We start from the raw sequence: 20,295 nt of genomic DNA on the forward strand, positions 1-20,295 counted from the left end.
GAGTGAGACCTCGTCGAAACGTCGCACAGACACCCCGACTCTTACACGGGAAGACACCCGAAGACACCAAAACCTGCATTCCTATACCCGTGAAAATCTACGAAAGCAAATATATATATCACTCATGAAATCACTCAAGATATCCCTCAAGTAATTAAGGAACAAAAGAAGAAAAGGCACACTAATCTAGGAACTTCCTCTCTGCCCAGAACGTTGGAGGCTATACACCACACCCCTCAACAGTATTTATAGGAACTCAAACACCAGATTCTGCTCTGTTCCAGTAACAAGAAGCCGAAAGCACCAGCCTGAAGATGACGAGTGAGACCTCGTCGAAACGTCGCACAGACACCCCGACTCTTACACGGGAAGACACCCGAAGACACCAAAACCTGCATTCCTGTACCCGTGAAAATCTACGAAAGCAAATATATATATCACTCATGAAATCACTCAAGATATCCCTCAAGTAATTAAGGAACAAAAGAAGAAAAGGCACACTAATCTAGGAACTTCCTCTCTGCCCAGAACGTTGGAGGCTATACACCACACCCCTCAACAGTATTTATAGGAACTCAAACACCAGATTCTGCTCTGTTCCAGTAACAAGAAGCCGAAAGCACCAGCCTGAAGATGACGAGTGAGACCTCGTCGACGAGTGAGACCTCGTCGAAACGTCGCACAGACACCCCGACTCTTACACGGGAAGACACCCGAAGACACCAAAACCTGCATATATATATATATATATATATATGAGATACCTTAATCATTCTTTTGAACTCATTATAAATTACATCCCAAAATTCCTTAATTTTCTTACAGGTCCACCACATATGTAACATGGAGCCTTCCGCCTCTCCACATCTCCAACATTTACTTCATGTGTTCTTATACATTTTATATAGTTTTAGTGGTGTCAAGTACCTGCATCTTCATAAAATTTTATTTCAAGGTGCAACATGCGGTGAATTTCACCACTGCTGGACTAGATGATCCTGAGGCTTCTATGATTCTACAAGTACCGTTTTGCCAGTGTACAGTGGTGCCCCGCAAGACGAATGCCTCGCAAGACGGAAAACTCGCTAGACGAAAGAGTTTTCCGTTTTGGAGGTGCTTCGCAAAACGAATTTCCTATGGGCTTGCTTTGCAAGACGACAATGTCTTGCGAGTTCCTGCTGGTTTTTTTCCTTCCCCCCTTTTTCTAAGCCGCTAAGCCGCTTATCAGCTGATCCGATCAGCAGATAAGCCGCTAAAAGCCGCTAATAGCGCTAATCCGCTAATCCGTCAATGGGCTTGCTTCGCAAGACGAAAAAACCGCTAGACGAAGAGAATCACAGAACGGATTCTTTTCGTCTTGCGAGGCACCAATGTATTCCTAGAGAGGCACATGCTGGCAAAGCATACTCCTCACACACCCTGTGAGCCGTCTTTGACAGGTGGGCGGGGCTATGCACCCGTCCGTCACCTGACGTCTTCCGATGACTGACGGGTGGGTTGCCCCGTCCACCTGCTCAAGTTTGTGCACAGGGTGAGGAAATATAAAAGATCGGTCGCACTAGGTCAAAAATATTACCAACCCTTGTGCTACGTTACCTGTCACAGCACTGCATACGGCGTATTCATTTCAACTCCGATTAGTTTGATTCAGAATGGCAGAAAGAAAGCCTGAAGAAGCTAAGCACATTCTGGCTTGAATCTCTCCAGAGGAAGATTTTAAGAGAGAACCTTCTTAGGTCCCTCCAATAACCTTTTGCCTGTGCTAATTTCAGGGCACACTTAGAACTAGAAATGTCACCCATCCAGCTTAAAGGTAAAGGTAAAGGGACCCCTGACCATTAGGTCCAGTCATGACCGACTCTGGGGTTGCGGCGCTCGTCTCGCTTTATTGGCCAAGGGAGCCGGCGTACAGCTTCCGGGTCATGTGGCCAGCATGACTAAGCCGCTTCTGGCGAACCAGAGCAGTGAACGGAAAATCCGTTTACCTTCCCACCGGAGTGGTACCTATTTATCTACTTGCACTCTGACAAGCTTTCGAACTGCTAGGTTGGCAGGAGCAGGGACCGAGCAACTGGAGCTCACCCCATTGCGGGGATTCGAACCGCCGACCTTCTGATCGGCAAGTCCTAGGCTCTGTGGTTTATCCCACAGCCCCACCCGTGCTTAGACACACATAAAATGATTCCTGCGATGTTGTACATGGGCACAGCTCTCAAAGGACCTGCAGCTACAGCTCCCAACGCGATCAATGCTTCAAAACATCAACATCAGAGTGCAGCATTCAATACTTACTGAGGCAAATGATCCGAGGAAGTTTCTGGAGGAGAGGAGCCTGTCGTACTCTGCAAGAATCCAGACAAATAAGTCAGTAATATGAACATGCTTTCGTGCAAAGCAAAAGGAGAAACAGAGAGAGGGGGAGGGCCTCCAGCGAGCAATTTTCCACCCTAAATTCAAATCCTGGACTTTATACACTGATTCCGATTGGCATGCATTTGATTGGAGGTTCCTTCACGGAAGTAAAAGATTTTAACCCAGGCCACGCCTTTGCACCGTGATTATTTGTCTGTCAATGCCTTATTTTAAAGAAAGCCTTAAGCAAATTAAGGAAAATAAACTGCTCAGTGGGAGGCCCATTTTATAATTACGGCCTACGGGACTTTCTTCTGCCCAAGCCAATCACTTTCCAAAGGAAGATTATATTTCTCTAGCGTAGAAGGTAAAATACATATGCACCAGATCATAAAAAGCTTCTTTATTTTTTGTTTGTTTGTTTAAAGAAACAGCTTGAAGCCGATTTTCTTTTCAACAGAGCAAACAATAAAAAGGTTGGGAGTGGATAGTGGACATCGCAGTTTGCAACCGCTAAGTGCCAAACCAGACATGATGTTCAATGCTTTCTTCCCACTGCAACGCTGGATGGGATTTTTCTTGGGATTATGGTGAGGGCAAGGGCCAATTTTCCCCTTCCTTAACCACCCTAGCCCTGATCCTGCTTGGGACACCCCCCCCCCCCGAAATTATTTGCTTTTCTTAGAAACAAAGCTATATATGTGCACTTTAAATGCAAAGGCACATTTAGCCTTGTGTCTGGCTTGGCTCTTGCCAACAAAGGTCCGTATAGTTAAAGCGATGGTTTTCCCAGTAGTGATGTATGGAAGTGAGAGCTGGACCATAAAGAAGGCTGATCACCGAAGAATTGATGCTTTTGAATTATGGTGCTGGAGGAGACACTTGAGAGTCCCATGGACTGCAAGAAGATCAAACCTCTCCATTCTTAAGGAAATCAGCCCTGAGTGCTCATTGGAAGGACAGATCCTGAAGCTGAGGCTCCAATACTTTGGCCACCTCATGAGAAGAGAAGACTCCCTGGAAAAGACCCTGATGTTGGGAAAGATGGAGGGCACAAGGAGAAGGGGACGACAGAGGACGAGATGGTTGGACAGTGTTCTCAAAGCTACCGGCATGAGTTTGACCAAACTGCGGGAGGCAGTGGAAGACAGGAGTGCCTGGCGTGCTCTGGTCCATGGGGTCACGAAGAGTCGGACACGACTAAACAACAACAACAACAACAGCAACTGGCTTGGCTCTAAGGCAGACAGGCTGTATTTAGAATTATTACACCTCCTTCCGACCCGTCTTGTACAAAAAGAGGTGGAAGCACACACAAAGAAAATGGGCCACTGAAACTTCGGTTTCTGTACACTGCAATGAGATTGCTTCAGGGTGTTGTTTTAATTAAGGATAAGAAGGATAATCAAATGCATTTGAAAATTAAGTTACATGGGAGATAAAGCCATACCCTCCCATATTCCTCTGATGGAAATAAAGACGTACTATTCAATAATAATAATAATAATAATAATAATAATAATAATAATAATTTATTTATACCCCGCCCATCTGGCTGGGCTTCCCCAGCCCCCCTGGGTGGCTTCCAACAAAATATTAAAATACAGTAATGTATCAGACATTAAAAGCTTCCCTAAACAGGGTTGCCTGTTGTTGTTGTTGTTGTTGTCATTACCCCGCCCCAGACACTCTGTGTGGCTTCCAACAGATATAAAAACATAATAAAACATTAAGCCCCCCCCCCCTTTTAAACCTTCCCTAGACAGGGCTGACTTCAGATGTCTTTTAAAGGTTGTATTGTTATTTATCTCCTTGGCTCACGGCGTCACATAACTCCATACCCTCCCTAACATTTCTCCAATGAGAAACAGGGATGTTCTAAGGCAAAGCGGGACATTCCGGGATCAAATAAAAAACCAGACGGCTTAGGTAAATTCAGAAATGTCCCAGGAAAATAGGGTCTGTAAAGTGCTCTGACCGCTTTTGAGATACCTTTTCCCCCCAACACAGTAAGCCCACAAAGCGTGTTCTCCCTCGTGGAGAGCATGTGTTGCGGTTGGGGCTGACGAGAGACGCCTCACTGTTGCTAGGCAAATGGTTTGGCCATCCTTTAAGCAGGGGCGGGCTGTTACTGGGGTAATCTAGATGTTGCCATTTGTTGATTGACAGCCCTATTTGTTAAATACAATGCACGCAGCAACGAACTTCCTCTTTTGGCTGCGTGCTTCGGGTCACCCGCCCTCCCTTCCCTAATTTTAGGCTGTTTGCTTGACCTTGCTATGCCTGTCATGGGGTCGTCTGCTTTGGGGCAGGGGCCCGGTAGGAATTTTGTCCATTTGGCTGATTGCCTGGTGCCATTTGGTTTTTGCCTACTGCGTAGCAAATCGTCACAACTTGTAAGGTTTGCGGTTAGGCATTGGTCTTGGAATTGGTTAGTGGAGGGGTATGGATTTGGCTGTGCCTGCCCCTCCAAAATGCTGCTGCTGCTTCCAGGGTTTTCCGTTAAAGGAACCCAGGGGCTCGCCATGCTTTTGTCCGAAACCCCCTGGCAAGGGGCTAGGGCCACGCAAGCCCCTGGGAGCATTCTGGGGAGAGGTGAGGCATGGTTCCCAGTCCTGTCTCTCTCCCCAGGTGACTTACCCTTCCTGACTTTGCGGGGGGTGCGTATGTCAGAGCTGTCCCCGTGCAGGGTCAGTTAGTGCTACCAATGCCTAAGCAACCACTCACATTGCTGTAATTTGAATAAAGTTGTGGCCAAAATTATGCCAAAAACCTTAAACAAAAATTAAGTGTCAATTGTGTTTTTCTTTGGGGACCTCGACACACAAAAATTACACACACAAAAATTAAAAGGGGTAAAAATAACATTGGCAGGCCCACACATCATTGAACCAAGCGGGTTTTGACTGTACGCAATTTTGGCTTTTGGCACGATCCCCGGAACGTAAGTTGCGGGTTTACTGTACACCATGTTTTATTGATCACAGTTTAAGGTTTGGACGTAATGCTAAACTGTTTTTGGCTGACTGGAAATGGAAACAGAAAGATTTCGATCACCTCACGGCTGCACCATAGAGGAGGGGAGCATATACAAGCTCAAAGCTTGCCCAAACTCCTTCCTGTAACTGTAAACCATGGTTTAGTGTTACATCTGAATGCAGCCTCTGTGCAATACCATTTGCAGCAACATTGTTTGCTAATTATCCAGCCGCAACCCGATTAGAGCAGAGGGTTTAGGAACAGGGATTAGCAAGCAGTGTGGAATGAAGAAGAAATACCTTCATCTGCTTCTTATCTTTATACATTTTCTCCATTTTTTCTATATCTGCCTCTAACTCAGTCTGATAGAGGTAGATGTCTTTTTCTGGGTCAGTCTGGTTAAAGAAGGAAGAAGAAGGAAGAAACAACACATAAGGGGAGGCAAAACAAAAGCTAATTCTGAAAAAACAGGGCCTTTTGTTTTAAAGTGACAAAGATAGACAAGACGAAAGTCAAATATTTTTCCGTACTCAAAAGCACAGCTGGCTTAGATTCCCACCTGAATTTGTCATGATCTAGTAGTGTTTCTTGTAAATATTTCTTTTTAAACCACTGTAAAAAATTCATTCGTACCGCACAAAACACTTGTTAGTACAATTATCGCTACAGATCACAAGAGCAAGGAGGCTGCTGTGATCCAATGAGGGTTAAAAGGAACGCTTTAAGGCTTCTTTTCAGCCTGCAACAAGGCATAAGGAATCCAAAATCAATTAAATCCAAACCACCACTTGCACTCACGTAAAATCCAAACATTGCTAGAGACTGAAAGCTCGAAGCCACACAAACACACAGAAACCATACTATAGTACAACGTATGTTTGAATTACCTTTCTATCCTCTCTAGTAAGGATAGAGCAATCTCCCGGAGTATAATCCCAAATCTTTTTTGGAGGCTGATGGAAAGCAGAGGAGGAAATGAGGAAATGAAGGTAAGGAAAGACTTCACAAAGAACATGGAAACTGGATTAGAACAGAGGGAGTACATTGGGGGGAAATTGCATCAACACTGGAAATAAAATTGAAGAGGGGAAGGAAAGAAACAGGGTCTCAACCTGTTAAACCACAAACATAGGAGATTATGGGAGGGGAACAGAGGAAGCATGCATTGTGTTGCAGGGCTCGCTTTAGAAATTTGCTTGAAAGCACTTCCAATACAGTTTGCTAAAGAAACCAAACCAGAATAATAAAATAATAATAATTGCACATTCTTTCCCCCCTGGAAAAAGAAGGGGTATAACCAAGATTTTCAAACAGAGCAAATTGTGGGGTTGCCTTTTCTTTTTTACTTTTAAATACAGATCCCCAGCCCCTTTCCCAGACTTCAAATACATACCATGTTAACAAATGGCTGAAATCCCAGAGGTGGCAGTGTGGGGCAATGAAAATGCAGAGTTATTCATGTCACCGTTTGAGCTACTTGTTGATCTTTCGCAAGGAACAGAAGGTGGAATTAAGAATTTAGTCAAAGAAGTGAATTAAGGGCCCAGGTTTGGAAACCAGGTCCCGGGTCCCAACAGATCTGGGTTTGGGAGCTGCTACACAGAGCCCAAGGAACAGAAACTTGTACTGATAGGAATCAAAATCAGCGGCTTCTGCTTCTGGTGTAGCAGAATGAAAAATATGCTGGTGAGAAGCAAGGCTGCCTTGTCTTATGAAACTAGGAATGGAGATTCACTTCTATAACCTTTTGTTCAGTTTATCAGCCATCCAGCAACAAGAATTCGCTGAATGGCAGACAAAGGAAAAACAAACCCAACGTACACTGAAGAAACTAGGCTTGGGGGAGAAATTTAGGAGGTCTACACTATAGAGTCAATTGCCTTTTTCTGAAGCCACCCACTTGTTTCTGCATTTCAGAATGCGGCCCACTCCAGAATCTGAACCCCGACGATGAATCTGAAAGGATGATCTGATGTCTGCCTTTTACCATTTTTCATTTTACTTTTAAAACTCCCCGCACCCACCCACAGCTCGAAGCTGTGAAAACCGGCAGCTCTGCCAATCTCACGGGTGTATGCCATGATGTGCTGTTTCTCCCTGGCACTTAGTACAGAAAAAAACCCAAAACAATATGGCTGCTCCCATACAGCAGTGGGGCAGCCATTTTAGAAATTAAAAAATGGTTGCTGTATTGCTACATGAGGGCAGCCATATACCGTATTTTTCACTCTATAAGATGCACTTTTCCCCTCCTAAAAAGTAAGGGGAAATGTGTGCGCGTCTTATGGAGCGAATGCAGGCTGCGCAGCTTTCACTGAAGCCAGGAGACCAAGAGGTGCGCACCGATCCCTCTTGCTCTCCTGGCTTCAGGGATAGCTGCCCGAAGCCTCCTGAGCGCAGCGGGAGTGCTCCTGCTGTGCTATGGAGGCTTTGCGTTGCTTTTGCTGAAGGCAGGAGAGCAAGAAGGATCAATCCCTCTTGCTCTCCTAGCTTCACTTCGCTGGAGAGCCGCTGAACAGCTTTCCCTCTCTGCGCAGTGCATCTTCAGCGAAGCGGGAGGAGAAATGGAAGGGGCTCCGCTTATCCTGCCACTTTGCTGAAGGGACACTGCGCAGAGAGGGAAAGCTGCGCAGCGCCCCTTCAGCGAAGCGGCAGGCAAAATGGAGCCCCTTCCATTTCTCCTCCCACTTTGCTGGAGAGGTGCTGCGCAGAGAGGGAGAGAACATTTTTGCCCCTTGTTCTCCTCCTCTAAAACTAGGTGCGTCTTATGGGCGGGTGCGTCTTATGGAGCGAAAAATACGGTACTTTTTCTGTATTAAATGCTGGTGAGGAATGATACACCATGCCATTCCATCCCTCCCAAGGAGATTTCCAACTTGGTGGTTTCTAATATACCAGAAGCATGGGTGGCGTGACCAGAACAGCAGTATCCATCTAAATCAAGTAAAAACCAGGATTCACAGCAACAAGTTTGAGCTGTTCTGCCTTGAGCCCATGTGCTAACCTTTCATAGAGGAAATAGAAGCTTCCAGCAAAACCAAGACCAGAGTTGTGGAGATAACCACAGAAATGTTGGTCAACAGGCCAGTTGAAGCCCATGAGTCAAAACATTGGGGGAAGTAGGTACCAATGGGACCAACACACCTGGGAGGGCAGGGATAAAAGAAGGGTCATGGGAATCCATCATAGGCCCAGGTGACAAGGCCAGAGTTGTCTGCACCAAAGCCATTCCAGTTGGAGCTAGTGAAAGCGGAAATTGAGGCAGCAGGAGAAACCGATAAAACATGGACAGTAAGAGCCCATCCTGGACACCATTATTAGCACTTCATGGGCTATTTGAACCACCAGTGGCTCAGGCACTAATGTTGAGAACACAGAGTATATCTGTAGAGATATAGAGTATATCTGTAGAGATTGTAGTTGAAGGAAATGCGTGGTGCAGAAAGGGAGATCAAATCAGAACAGGGCAGTCCCTCAAACGACGAAGGGAATAATAGTCCTAATGTGATGTTCATAGGCACAAGAAGGCCATAAACCAGGCTTCCTCAACCTCGGCCCTCCAGATGTTTTTGGCCTACAACTCCCATGATCCCTAGCTAGCAGGACCGGAGGTCAGGGATGATGGGAATTGTAGTCTCAAAACATCTGGAGGGCTGAGGTTGAGGAAGCCTGCCATAAACCTTCCCAGTAAGAGTCCTCAGGTCCTCTTGGAAGGCCTATGGTCTTGAGATATAGCGGTGCAAGGAGAGGAGAGAGGAGATTGGCTGTCCCATCAGGGGCCATTGTCCCATTGGACTTAGCTTCAGTCCAATAGGGGACTAAAACACACACCAATGTACCATAGGCCACAGTTGTCCAGATTTGACTGTGGGCTTGAAAAAAGCTATGTTGTCCCCAAGCTCACAGTTGGAGACCAATGAAAAATGGCGTGAGTCACCTTTAAAAGGGGTCCTCAGGGTGTTCCGATAGAGGTTTCTCTCCCTATCCCAGGCATGGCCAAACGTGGCCCTCCATATGTTTTGGGACTGCAACTCCCATCATCCGTAGCTAACAGGACCAGTGGTCAGGGATGATGGGAACTGTAGTCTCAAAACATTTGGAGGGCCAAGTCTGGCCATGCCTGCCCTATCCAATCTGGTTCTTCAATATGCTCAAATGAAACACGTGCCAAAATAAAGCTTTCAGTCAGAAATCACGTTTCCTAATGGCTTTCAGTTCCAGCTTATTTGGGGGAGCATAGTATTCAGTACTGGAGAGTACTGAAGTATTTAACCTGAGGGCATCACACATTAAAAAAACAAGCTATCACTATGGCTGGAGTTATTGCTGGGGAAATGTGAAGAAGCACAGTTTATATATATATCTACGCTGTTCATGCCTGTCTGTGCTGAGTGAGGAACAAGGAAACAACTTCAAACTCATCTTGGCAAATGTTTCTCAGACAAAGGGTTGGGGTTTTGCTTTGTTTTTTACAATTTCACAGCAAGACACTTCTTTCTCTGCTCTTTCAGCTAAAACTTCACCTCCTTCCTGCCCATATTGGCAGATTTTACGATGAAAAAAAGGACCCTGTTATAAATTCAATGTAGGCCTATTAAAATGGCTGTCTCTAATGGAATAATCTGCCCTTCTAATCCTTAGCTGGGTATCCAGATTTCCTACTTAAGAGGATTCCCATGCCTTTAATAGGGATCTTAAAGTGAGAATTTCAACAGCGGAGCTTTCCTTAGCACTGCGGGGGTAAGCAAAGGGGAATTGGCAGAACTTCACTTTGCTGATAGCATTTTGCACTTTTGTAAAAGTGAAAAAAGAAGAAAACCAAATGAATGTTTTGATGGAATCTGATCGCTAGCTGGGAATGCACTTGGAACGCTGCAGAGTGCATTTTCACAGTCCTAAAGGCCACAAATTTCATGGCTCTTACAACCAGGGATGTAAGATTTCCATTCCACCCTGTATTCACTGCTGCTTCTCTTTGCTCCAGTTCATCAACCGCCAAAAACAATGCTATTTGTAATCGTTGTCCGCTGTGGCGAAATTACGCAGCTTAATTGATTACATAAATTATGTTGTCATCGCATTGTTCCACTCTATTCAATTTAAATACAGAGGAAACAATGCAATCGAGGGGGAAACAGAATCAATTCTCTATCATTTGTAAATTGACAGAAACAACAACAATGTATACCAATTGTATTGTGTGGGTTGTTTTCCATTCCATACGTGGAATTAATAAGAGAACGTTGGCAATTTCTGCTCCTGTTTCACCCCAATTTATACCGTATTTTTCGCTCTATAGGACCACTTTTCCCCCTCCAAAAATGAAGGGGAAATGTGTGTGCATCCTATGGAGCGAATGCAGGCTCCTTTGTTCAACGATAGCAATGCGAAGCCTCTGAAGCGCAGAGGGAGAGCTCCCCCTGCGCTCCGGAGGCTTCGCGTTGCTTTCGCTGAAGCCTGGAGAGCGAGAGGGGTTGGTGTGCACCGACCCCTCTCACTCTCCAGGCTTCCAAGGTAGCAGCCTGAAGCCTCCAGAGCGCAGCGCGAGTTCCCACTGCGTTCCGGAGGCTTCAGGTGGCCAACCCTGAAGCCTTCGGAGCGCAGCGCAAGTTCCCGCTGCGCTCCGCAGGCTTCGGGTTCAGCAAAAGGAAGCCCGGAGAGTGAGAGGGGTCAGTGCGCAGCGACTCCGGAGGCTTCGGGTGAACACACCTTGAGCACACAGAATGCACCTTGTTTTAGAGGGGGAGAACAAGAAAAAAAATTCCCCCTCTCTTTGTGCAGTGCCCCTTCAGCCAAGCGGGAGGAGAAATGGAAGGGGCTCCGTTTCTCCTGCCGCTTCGCTGAAGGGGCGCTGAGCAGAGAGGGGGAGAATTTTTTCCCCCTTGTTCTCCCCCTCTAAAACAAGGTGTGTCCTATAGCCGGGTGCATCCTGTAGAGTGAAAAATACAGTGATTTGCTGGAGGGGGGTGGTGGTTTTGATCACCTGGCTTTCTTGAATCCCCATAACGTGCAAAAGGAAACCTAGATCTGTTCCACTTCTTACAAAACTGGAGGAATAGGCTCAGGTGGGAATAGTTTGCAATGCTTAACACCCCATGGTCAAAGGTATGGGCTCTTGCTCTGGCAGAAAAGTTAACCCAGGGACAATTTTTCTGATCAATGGGATCCATTTATACAATGTGTGAGAGGAAAAACTCAAGGGGGATTTTCTGGGCAGACTTGATGCCAAAGAACCCTCAGTCCTAAGCTTCTGGTGTGAGTTTAGGGCTTAACCGACACTAATGGGAGGCAGCCGCCTTCCTAATTTATCATGTTAATATGCAAAACATGTGCCCCAAATTTAGTTGTTATGATAGGTTTTTTAAAAAATTAATCCTGCATTTCATGACCATTTGTAAGGTGTGGAAATCTTAATAAAAATTATTTCAAGAGCAAAACTTGGGTGGATTGTGATTGGTTTCGGAAGTCATCCCATGAAAACTGTGCCCAACCAGAAATGTTCTAAAGTTACGTAAGAATGGATTAACCATCAAAAACTTTCAATTTCTGCATGCAGGACTATCTGTGTGAATTGGGTGAATAATCCGTCCCAGCAGAATTCTTCCACCTGGTTGCCTCTCAAAAATATGAACACAAACATGAAATCACCACAATAATTTAATATTGGTAAAGCAGCTACAATATGCTAGGCAGTGTGCATAAATGCAACACGACAATGGAATCAAATTCTGTTTGGTTGTTTGTGTTACAGCATTCTGATATGACACTCCTTCATCTGAAACCCACTTTGAATAATGTGGGAAAGATTAACACAATGGGTCTGTCCATCAGGACATTTCTGGGATTTTTGCCACAACTGCAGCTTCCTCGGAGAACCGTGGCTGGGAGAAAAGCAGCGGCGCACAAGGAGGGAGGGACAAGCTATGTGTATTGTACAGGATTCATCCTGCTGGCCAAAGATTTCAGGAAAGAGTTGGCAAGAGTTGATGAGGGCATCCTGGTTTGAAGTTATTTAGCAAGAAAGAAAATGGCCGTCCTTGCTGTTGCTAGGAGAATGGCAAGCACCCACTGGAAAATAAAGGAAATACCATTTCTCGTGAATTGCAGTGGCATGCTAAACTTCGGCATACGAATGGCCACCAGTACTGCTGACACAAGTTTAGTGAATTCCAAGTACATCTGTGGCTTGATGCGCAAACAGAAATTCTTTCTGCTTTTTTTTTTGTTAAAAAAACCCCAAGGTTGCATATATTTTTTTTGGTCTTACGGTCATAACTATAATCAGAATGGAGGCGGGAGTGTTGCATGTGTGTGGGGTTTTGTTTCGTTTTTTAATGGCTGTGACCATCAAAACTTACCGGTTTCCCAAACTCCAATTCCGAAAAGAATTTATACCAAGGCTCATTCTTTAAATCTATCTCTTCTGGGCTTATATCCCGAGTCTAAAGGAGTTGGTGATACGGGAATGGAAGAAAGAGAACGACAACATTATGCAGAGAATAGGAAAGGGCTGTTAAAGATGCGGTGTTCTGCGTCCCCCCCACCGTGGCTTATGAGGCATTCAACTGGCAGCCTACACCCCATTACTTGCCAATGTAAGCTGCGGTCATACACAGCTCCTTGGGAGTAAGTACCATTGAATTCAATGGCGCTTGCATCTCAGTAGACAGGCATAGAATTGAACTAATGTCACTGGCGAAACTCTTTTTCAATACAGAGTGCCAAAGGTGTCCAGGAAGGAAGATGGGTCATTTCTGGACCAGGACAGATAATGCCATTACAGTGGTACCTCGGGTTACATACGCTTCAGGTTACATACGCTTCAGGTTACAGACTGCTAACCCAGAAATATTATCTCAGGTTAAGATCTTTGCTTCAGACAGAAATCGTGCTCCGGCGGCGCTGCAGCAGCGGGAGGCCCCATTAGCTAAAGTGGTGCTTCAGGTTAAGAACAGTTTTAGGTTAAGTACGGACCTCCGGAACGAATTAAGTACTTCACCCGAGGTACCACTGTATTGACAAGCAAATGAAGGAGGAGAGCTGGTGAAATAAAATTTCCCCTCAGCTGAAATGCAGATGACATGGGGCGACATATGGAGACACGTGACTTTCCTTTTCACTAAATATAACATGTGAATAAAGCCTGTTAAGTCCTGCTTAAATTTCCAGGGCAATCCACTCGGAACATTCAATTGCTGAAAAGCAAAATTGTGACTTTGGGTTGCAATTTCGGTTGCGACCCCTCCTGCCTCAGCTACCCTCCCCCCCATTTATGTGTCGGTGCAGAACACGGCATCTTTAACAGCACATGGATATGTGAGAAACCCTTTTTCATAAATGGCAAACAGGATGAAGGGTGAAATTCTAAACTAAAGAGGACGCAGTTAGAGAAAGCATGTTACTGAGAAGTCTCTAAGGGGAATGGACACACAAGACTCTGTTCTGTTAGACCACCAACATTTAATACAAGGGTAAACGTTAAGAGTTCAGACAAAACCAACAGAGTAGGGACAGGACAGGACAGGACAGGACCAGAATGACTACCAAGAAAGGCTCTCCCTTTTTGTACTTATATTCTGTTTTAAAGCAACAAGCTGGAGCTCTTAACGATGTAGTTAATTAGAACCACGGTACACTGAATACCTGAGCACATTTAAACATTGGCTCTTAGTGGAGCAGACTGCTTTGCATCAAATATAAAACAAGTTGAGGCGTACCTGATACCATAATTTTGAAATCTGGGAAATGTGCTGAATCCACCTGGGTTAAAAGGTGATTTAATCTTCCCAAACGATAGCTACTGCACAGTGTTTTGGTTCCATTCTCCTTGGATGATGTTAGCACGAGGGACTGAATACAGCAGAATAATGTTTTGCTTGGCAAGCGCAGATGGACTCCAAACTCAAAATGATTGGGGAAAGCGATATTCCAGCTATACGAAGCGACTAACATTCTTGTTGGTCCCAGGAATACACCCCCCCCATTATTTCTGTGCTTTGGGGTCACTTGACTAGCAGTGAGATTGTCTGACAAATTACAGAGATGTGTTGCTGTTTTTTATATAGTTTAGGAGGGGGCAAGCAATATTAACATTTGCTTTCTGGCTCATCGTAAGTCAATCACTTTCCCCAATCTTTCCATTGTAAAAAGAAGCTATGAGACCCTTAACTGTCAAGGGCGCTAAAGACATTAGCCCTTGGTTGAGATGAGTCATGTTGACTCAGGCCTCCTCTAGCAAAGTCCCAGAAGCTCTTGCAGAGTCTGCTAGACACCTTGCAGGCCTGATTGGTATTTTTCTAAGTACCCCTTAGCAGCCAAAAGCAAAGAAAAATAGTAAGCTCTGGCATTCCACAAAACTCTTTCTGCTAGTTCAACAAGGATTCCAACTAGCAAGAACCAAATACCAGATAACTCTTGTTTTCACTTTCAACACATCTCAAATGTTTAAACTACTTGTGATATTACACATGCCTGAGTCCTGTGCTCAGAATTTTCCTCCGAGTTGGAATCGACACAGATATAAAAAACGCTGTGAAAATGCTTTTTTAAAAAAACGTTTGGGGAAATACGTTGAATTTTGCAAAGCTCCCTTTCGCCATCTAGTGTCACATTTGTATATTGCACCTTAAAACACATTTAAAACTTTTTATCTGCAGCTGCTGTATAGCTGAATCCCTAGTCTCTTTTCCCCACCTCTGAACCAGTTAAGGACTTGGTAAGGGTGCGGAGGAGATTAATCCTTACCACCCTAACTGCAATTTGCCCCACAGAGACTTTCCACACTAGGGTTCTAGAAGAGAGTTTTAAGACAAAACCACTCAAAATCCTTCTAAATCTTAAAGAAAAAAAATTGCCTTGTAAGGCTGGAAACCTGGACAAACTTTAATTGAGGTAGGAGCAGTTCAGAATTAACCTGCTCTCTACCTCTCTGCCTGTGAGAGGAGCAAAGCTATGACAATGTTGTAACCATATCTGTAAGCTGTCAACTGCTAGCCTATGACACTTTCGTGTATTTAGTCCCATCATTCCATTCCATTCTTAGATAAATTTGGAATTTCTGGGGTACAGAAGAATCCTTCCAACACACACACACACACACACAACCAAATACATATTTAAATGTTCATTTTCTCTCAAAATATATATTTAAATGTGCATTTTGGTATGTCCAAACTGCACAGATAACGCTGGATCACGACAGTTGGATCTGACGGACAGCTAAGTGCCAATCAGCATGTCAGGAAGAGATTCAGGTCCTTTTTTTTTAGAAATCTGCAAAGACATAATTCCTCAAGCATCTCTAGTCGTCTTCTTTGCAAATATCAGGCTCTGAGGGCTTTTCTGATACTGGAAGTGAGACAGCCCGGGGAGAAAGTGCTTGAGCTATACAGAGCTTAAGGAAGCAAGATGGGGGAAAGGTTCAGCTTCTCTCAACCACACACCTCTTTTCATACTAATTTAAGGCTCCCACTTAGATGCGAAAGGGGTTCAGATGTGTGAATAAACTGTAGAATCATAGAATCATAGAGTTGGAAGAGACCACAAGGGCCATCGAGTCCAACCCCCTGCCAAGCAGGAAACACCATCAGAGCACTCCTGACATATGGTTGTCAAGCCTCTGCTTAAAGACCTCCAAAGAAGGAGACTCCACCACACTCCTTGGCAGCAAATTCCACTGTCGAACAGCTCTTACTGTCAGGAAGTTCTTCCTAATGTTTAGGTGGAATCTTCTTTCTTGTAGTTTGGATCCATTGCTCCGTGTCCGCTTCTCTGGAGCAGCAGAAAACAACCTTTCTCCCTCCTCTATATGACATCCTTTTATATATTTGAACATGGCTATCATATCACCCCTTAACCTCCTCTTCTCCAGGCTAAACATGGCTATCATATCACCCCTTAACTGTACCTGCTCAGAAGATTTTAAAGCTAGAAGCTGATTTATTTTAATGGCAGAATGGACTCCCTGAAGGCTATGCATCACAAATGTGTGGCCACAGGTACAAGAAAAAAACCCCACCCACTATGAAAATTAAAACACAAAATGTGTCAGTGTTTGTAACAACTGGTGTAGCTGCTCTGTGAGTTGCCTACTGTGGTCTTCTAGCAGTTCAAACTGTTCCAGTAGCCGACGCTGAGTGCTTTCCTGATCCTCAGATCCTAGCCACTCCAGCGTCATTGCAGACAGTTGCAGCTTCCCACCAACTGCTCCAACGCACAGCCACAGACACCACCAGGACTCATCAGCTCCCTGCTGAGATGCTGTCAGTCGTTTTGCACTCTGCACATGCTCAGAAACACTGGGCCCATAACCTGTCAGTGTTTGTAAAAAACAACAACAACAAAGGAAAGGGTTCTGACTTCCCTTTGTCTCCTCAGTCTGGCCCTCAGACCCTTGTCGGCATAAAAGAGTCCACAAGAATATCCTTGCAGAGTGCTTTCTGCTTTTATTCTTAAAAGTCTTTGTGCAAAAGCGACTGACACACAACAACACTACCAGCTTTCACCAACCAACCCTACATTTCTCACTCTATATATACAACCCGGTGAAGGCCGCTGACTCATGCTGACCCAGCTTTTTAAGCATTAAAGAAACAGCGGCCATTTTAGCTGTGACAAAATGGACAGAAGAGGACTGGCCAAAAATGGGGGAAAGGACGGGGGGAAATAATCAGTGGTGTAGCCTGGGGGGCGGACCCCAGAGGCAGTTTCCCTGGGTGCAAAATTTCAACACCCAGTGCTGCCTCAATACAGCTGCACGCTTCCATCGCTGGACTCCGTTGGAAAGAGTTTCTCCATGCGAACCAGGAAGTGACCTCTGCAGATAACAAAACAACTCTTCTTTTCTTATCTCTGCAGCTGCAATTTCCTGGGTGAGGTGGACGCCGTTAGGCAGCTGAATGCACAGGCATCCTCTGTCCGTTTCCCTCACCTCCATCCCTCCATGCAGTCCCGGGCACCAGCAACCCATGCTACAGCACTGGAAAGAAGGGACACGCTGAGCCCAATAAATTGAACAGGCCTAGCTCCCTTAGCTGAAAAAACACACCCCAAGTGACCATCCCTTGTGATGGTATACACCACTGCGGTAGTCAATAGAGAACTGAGCAAGAAGACATGGGGTCAGCCATTTAAAACATTAAAACTAGACCTGAAAGGGAGTAGGCTGCTACCAAAAACAAAAGACAGCAAAAGCTCTAGCTCTACATTCTGAATGATGTTCCTTGTAGGCATAAGATGTTCCATGTGTGTGCTTGCGCAGAGCTAGTTTGTCAGCTTGGACATCATAGCAAAGAACGGAAAAAATCAAAAGGGCGGCTACACACGAGAGAGGAAAGTCTGTGGCTTGTTCACAATCCTCCTAGACCACGATCATTTGAACTGAGCCAATTGTCGTATTTTTAACAGAGACTTCCTTCTGCCTAATGAGAAACAGCTTCGAAACTTCGCAAAGCTCTGTACAAACATAAAATGCTGCCTTGTGCAGATCACAGGGAAATAGGACGCCGCCTTTTACGGACTCAGACCCTTGGGCTATTGAACTCAGAATTGTCTACACTGACCGGGAGTTTCTCTCCAGTGCCTCAGACAGAGGACAGTGGTGGGTTTAGGTGAGTGGAACTTTGGCGGCACCACAACCCACACACAAACAAGTCATGCTGCCATCAACTGAACACAACCAACACAACTCTGGACCCCCTAACCACTCGCAATGTCTGTGAGGTGCAAAAGTCCTGTGTTATGCTGACACAACCCCCTACACTAGCACTATGCAACAGAACGAAAAACAACACGCCTTCCCTCTCTTTCCCCTCAAACTGTAGGATGTCTATGACAAAAGTGTCTCTCACTACAACCAGGCATGCCCAAAGTCCGTTTTGGGGGCCTAATCCTGCCCATTGGTCAGTTTAATCTGGCCCCCATAGCAGTTTATTTCCTGGGGTAAAATCCTAAAAAAACCTCAACAACTTCAATCCTAAAAAAAGGTCAATAACTTTGGTTGGCCCTCACGGCCCCTTACTTCATCAAATCTGGCCCTCTTTGAAAAAAGTTTGGAGACCACTGTAAACGAACTGTGAAAAAGACTCCATGACAGGCACCCTCAACCTTCAGCCCTCCAGATGTTGTGGACTACAATTCTCATCATTCCCGACCACTGGTCTTGTTAGCTAAGGCTCATGGGAGTTGTAGGCCAAAACATCTGGAGGGCTGCACGTTGGGGATGCCCGCTCTATGAATTGAATCTTTAGTTTAAAAACCTATGATGTAGAATGGAAGGCAGTGGGCAGGTTGCTGATTTTTGGCCTCGCACAGGGTGCTGGAGAAATCTGAGACCCAAAGGTCGGCCACTGCTGAGGATGTCTCAAGACCTGCTTGGAGGTCCTGGGGACTGAATCTGGGACCTTTTGCAGATACTCTATGGTTCATTTAGCCCATTATTATCTCTGCAAGATGGCACTGACTCTACAGCAGCCTACAAATATAATGATGCTCTCCAGATGTTTTGAAACACACCTTCTGTCAGACCTTCCATCAGCTGAGCTTTCGCCCACAAGCGGAGCTTTTGCCCAGGATACTTGCTGCATGGGGAAGGAGCACAGATGAATTTATGAAACCAAAAATCATTGGTTTGGAGCTGCATGCAAAAGGTCGTAGGTTCGATTCCTAACATCTCCATCTGAAACTCTGGAGGGTCCTTATGTTCCAAACCTTGGCCACAGGAAGAACCCAAAAGCAAAAGAGAAGAAACAAAGCCTGCTTTCTCTTAACTTAAAAACCTTGTGGAAACTCTCCTATTTAAAACTCATTGTTGCTTAGATTCCACACTGAATGCACCAATAACACAAGGCGTTAAAAATCAGGCCCACCACCCAACAGATTGTGGTGTCCAACACGGATTATTTGGCAAGCGAACCAACCACATTCAACACACTCCAAAGACCTTTGCAACAGTGAAGGGGCCTTGGCCTATTCACCAGCTGTTTTCGAACAGGACGGAGGATTTTTAAGATGTTAAATATAAGTTTAGACGGAAACTTAAAAAACAAGACTGTAAAACCTAGCCACATGGAAGCATGCCAGCGGTGCAGGAAGAGGGGAAAGCGTATTAGTAAGATAAAATTAACATTACCAATTTTTCATTGTTCAGAACAGAGGACCTTCCTGGCTGATATTCATAAATGCTTTTAGGTTCAGCGCGGTATTTTCTTGTGTCCACCTTCTTGTCCGGAGGCTCCCAATCATTCCTGGGGCGGAATATAGTTTGTTGTTGTTACAGAAACGAAATATTTTCACTGGGAGGCTAATCCTAGTTTAATCACAAAAATGCTTCAAACAAAAGCAAAAATCAGGCTTGGAGAACCGCGTGGTTCAAATTAGGGGCGTGAGGAGTTTCTTTGACTTCCGACACTGATACGCCAAAGCATAATTCCAGTTGTCAAAAATGCGCTGGAGCCCATTAACCAAACTGTAATTACTGCCTTATGTTTGGAACCAGATGCACGCACAAAGTATGCAAGCACCTCTCCTTTCTCACTGCGCCAAACACACTTGGTTGGAACTGAGGGAAAACTCAGAGGCTTGTGGCAAACAGGTGGTGCAAGTTAAAGCGCTCCTGGTGAGGAGAAACCAAGTTACCTTTCAGTGCTCGGTTTAAGAGAAGAGGTACGAGCTGGCAGGGGCAGAGTGGCAGATCTCTTGACCACTTTCTCCATGTCGATAGTGTCGTTCTCGCTCTTGGAACGGGGTACTGAAGTCTGTGCTCTTGCTGAAAAGGGAGCATTAAAAAAACACACACAACATGGTTACGTCTGAAGGGGAAACACCGAGATCTCAATGTTCTAATATGTTAAAGGTTTCGCGTTCTAGAAGCACCACGATAATGGGATTCAACAAAGAGCCCACCAACACGTTCTCTTTCATACCATTCAAATCTTTAGCGTTTACATGAATTCACCTCAGACTTTG

General features: G+C 45.1%; 1 protein-coding gene across 37 annotated transcripts in view; it reads right to left on the bottom strand.

Moving 5' to 3' along the window:
• The window catches only part of SORBS1 (sorbin and SH3 domain containing 1), a 211,881-nt gene that overhangs the window by 39,661 nt on the left and 151,925 nt on the right, over nucleotides 1-20,295 (bottom strand). For 31 of the 37 annotated variants that reach the window (XM_082223035.1, XM_082223036.1, XM_082223014.1 and 28 more), the window contains 6 exons: nucleotides 19,966-20,095; nucleotides 19,460-19,574; nucleotides 12,690-12,773; nucleotides 6,219-6,284; nucleotides 5,631-5,726; nucleotides 2,293-2,342 (listed from right to left, as the gene is read on the bottom strand). In XM_082223035.1, the coding sequence (XP_082079161.1) occupies nucleotides 2,293-2,342; nucleotides 5,631-5,726; nucleotides 6,219-6,284; nucleotides 12,690-12,773; nucleotides 19,460-19,574; nucleotides 19,966-20,095 (541 nt within the window). The remainder of the gene's footprint in view (nucleotides 1-2,292; nucleotides 2,343-5,630; nucleotides 5,727-6,218; nucleotides 6,285-12,689; nucleotides 12,774-19,459; nucleotides 19,575-19,965; nucleotides 20,096-20,295) is intronic. The other 6 variants (XM_082223034.1, XM_082223029.1, XM_082223001.1 and 3 more) reach the window with 5 other exon arrangements.

Source organism: Podarcis vaucheri, assembly GCF_965113315.1.
Source record: "Podarcis vaucheri genome assembly, chromosome: 5".
Taxonomy (NCBI): Eukaryota; Metazoa; Chordata; class Lepidosauria; order Squamata; family Lacertidae; genus Podarcis; species Podarcis vaucheri.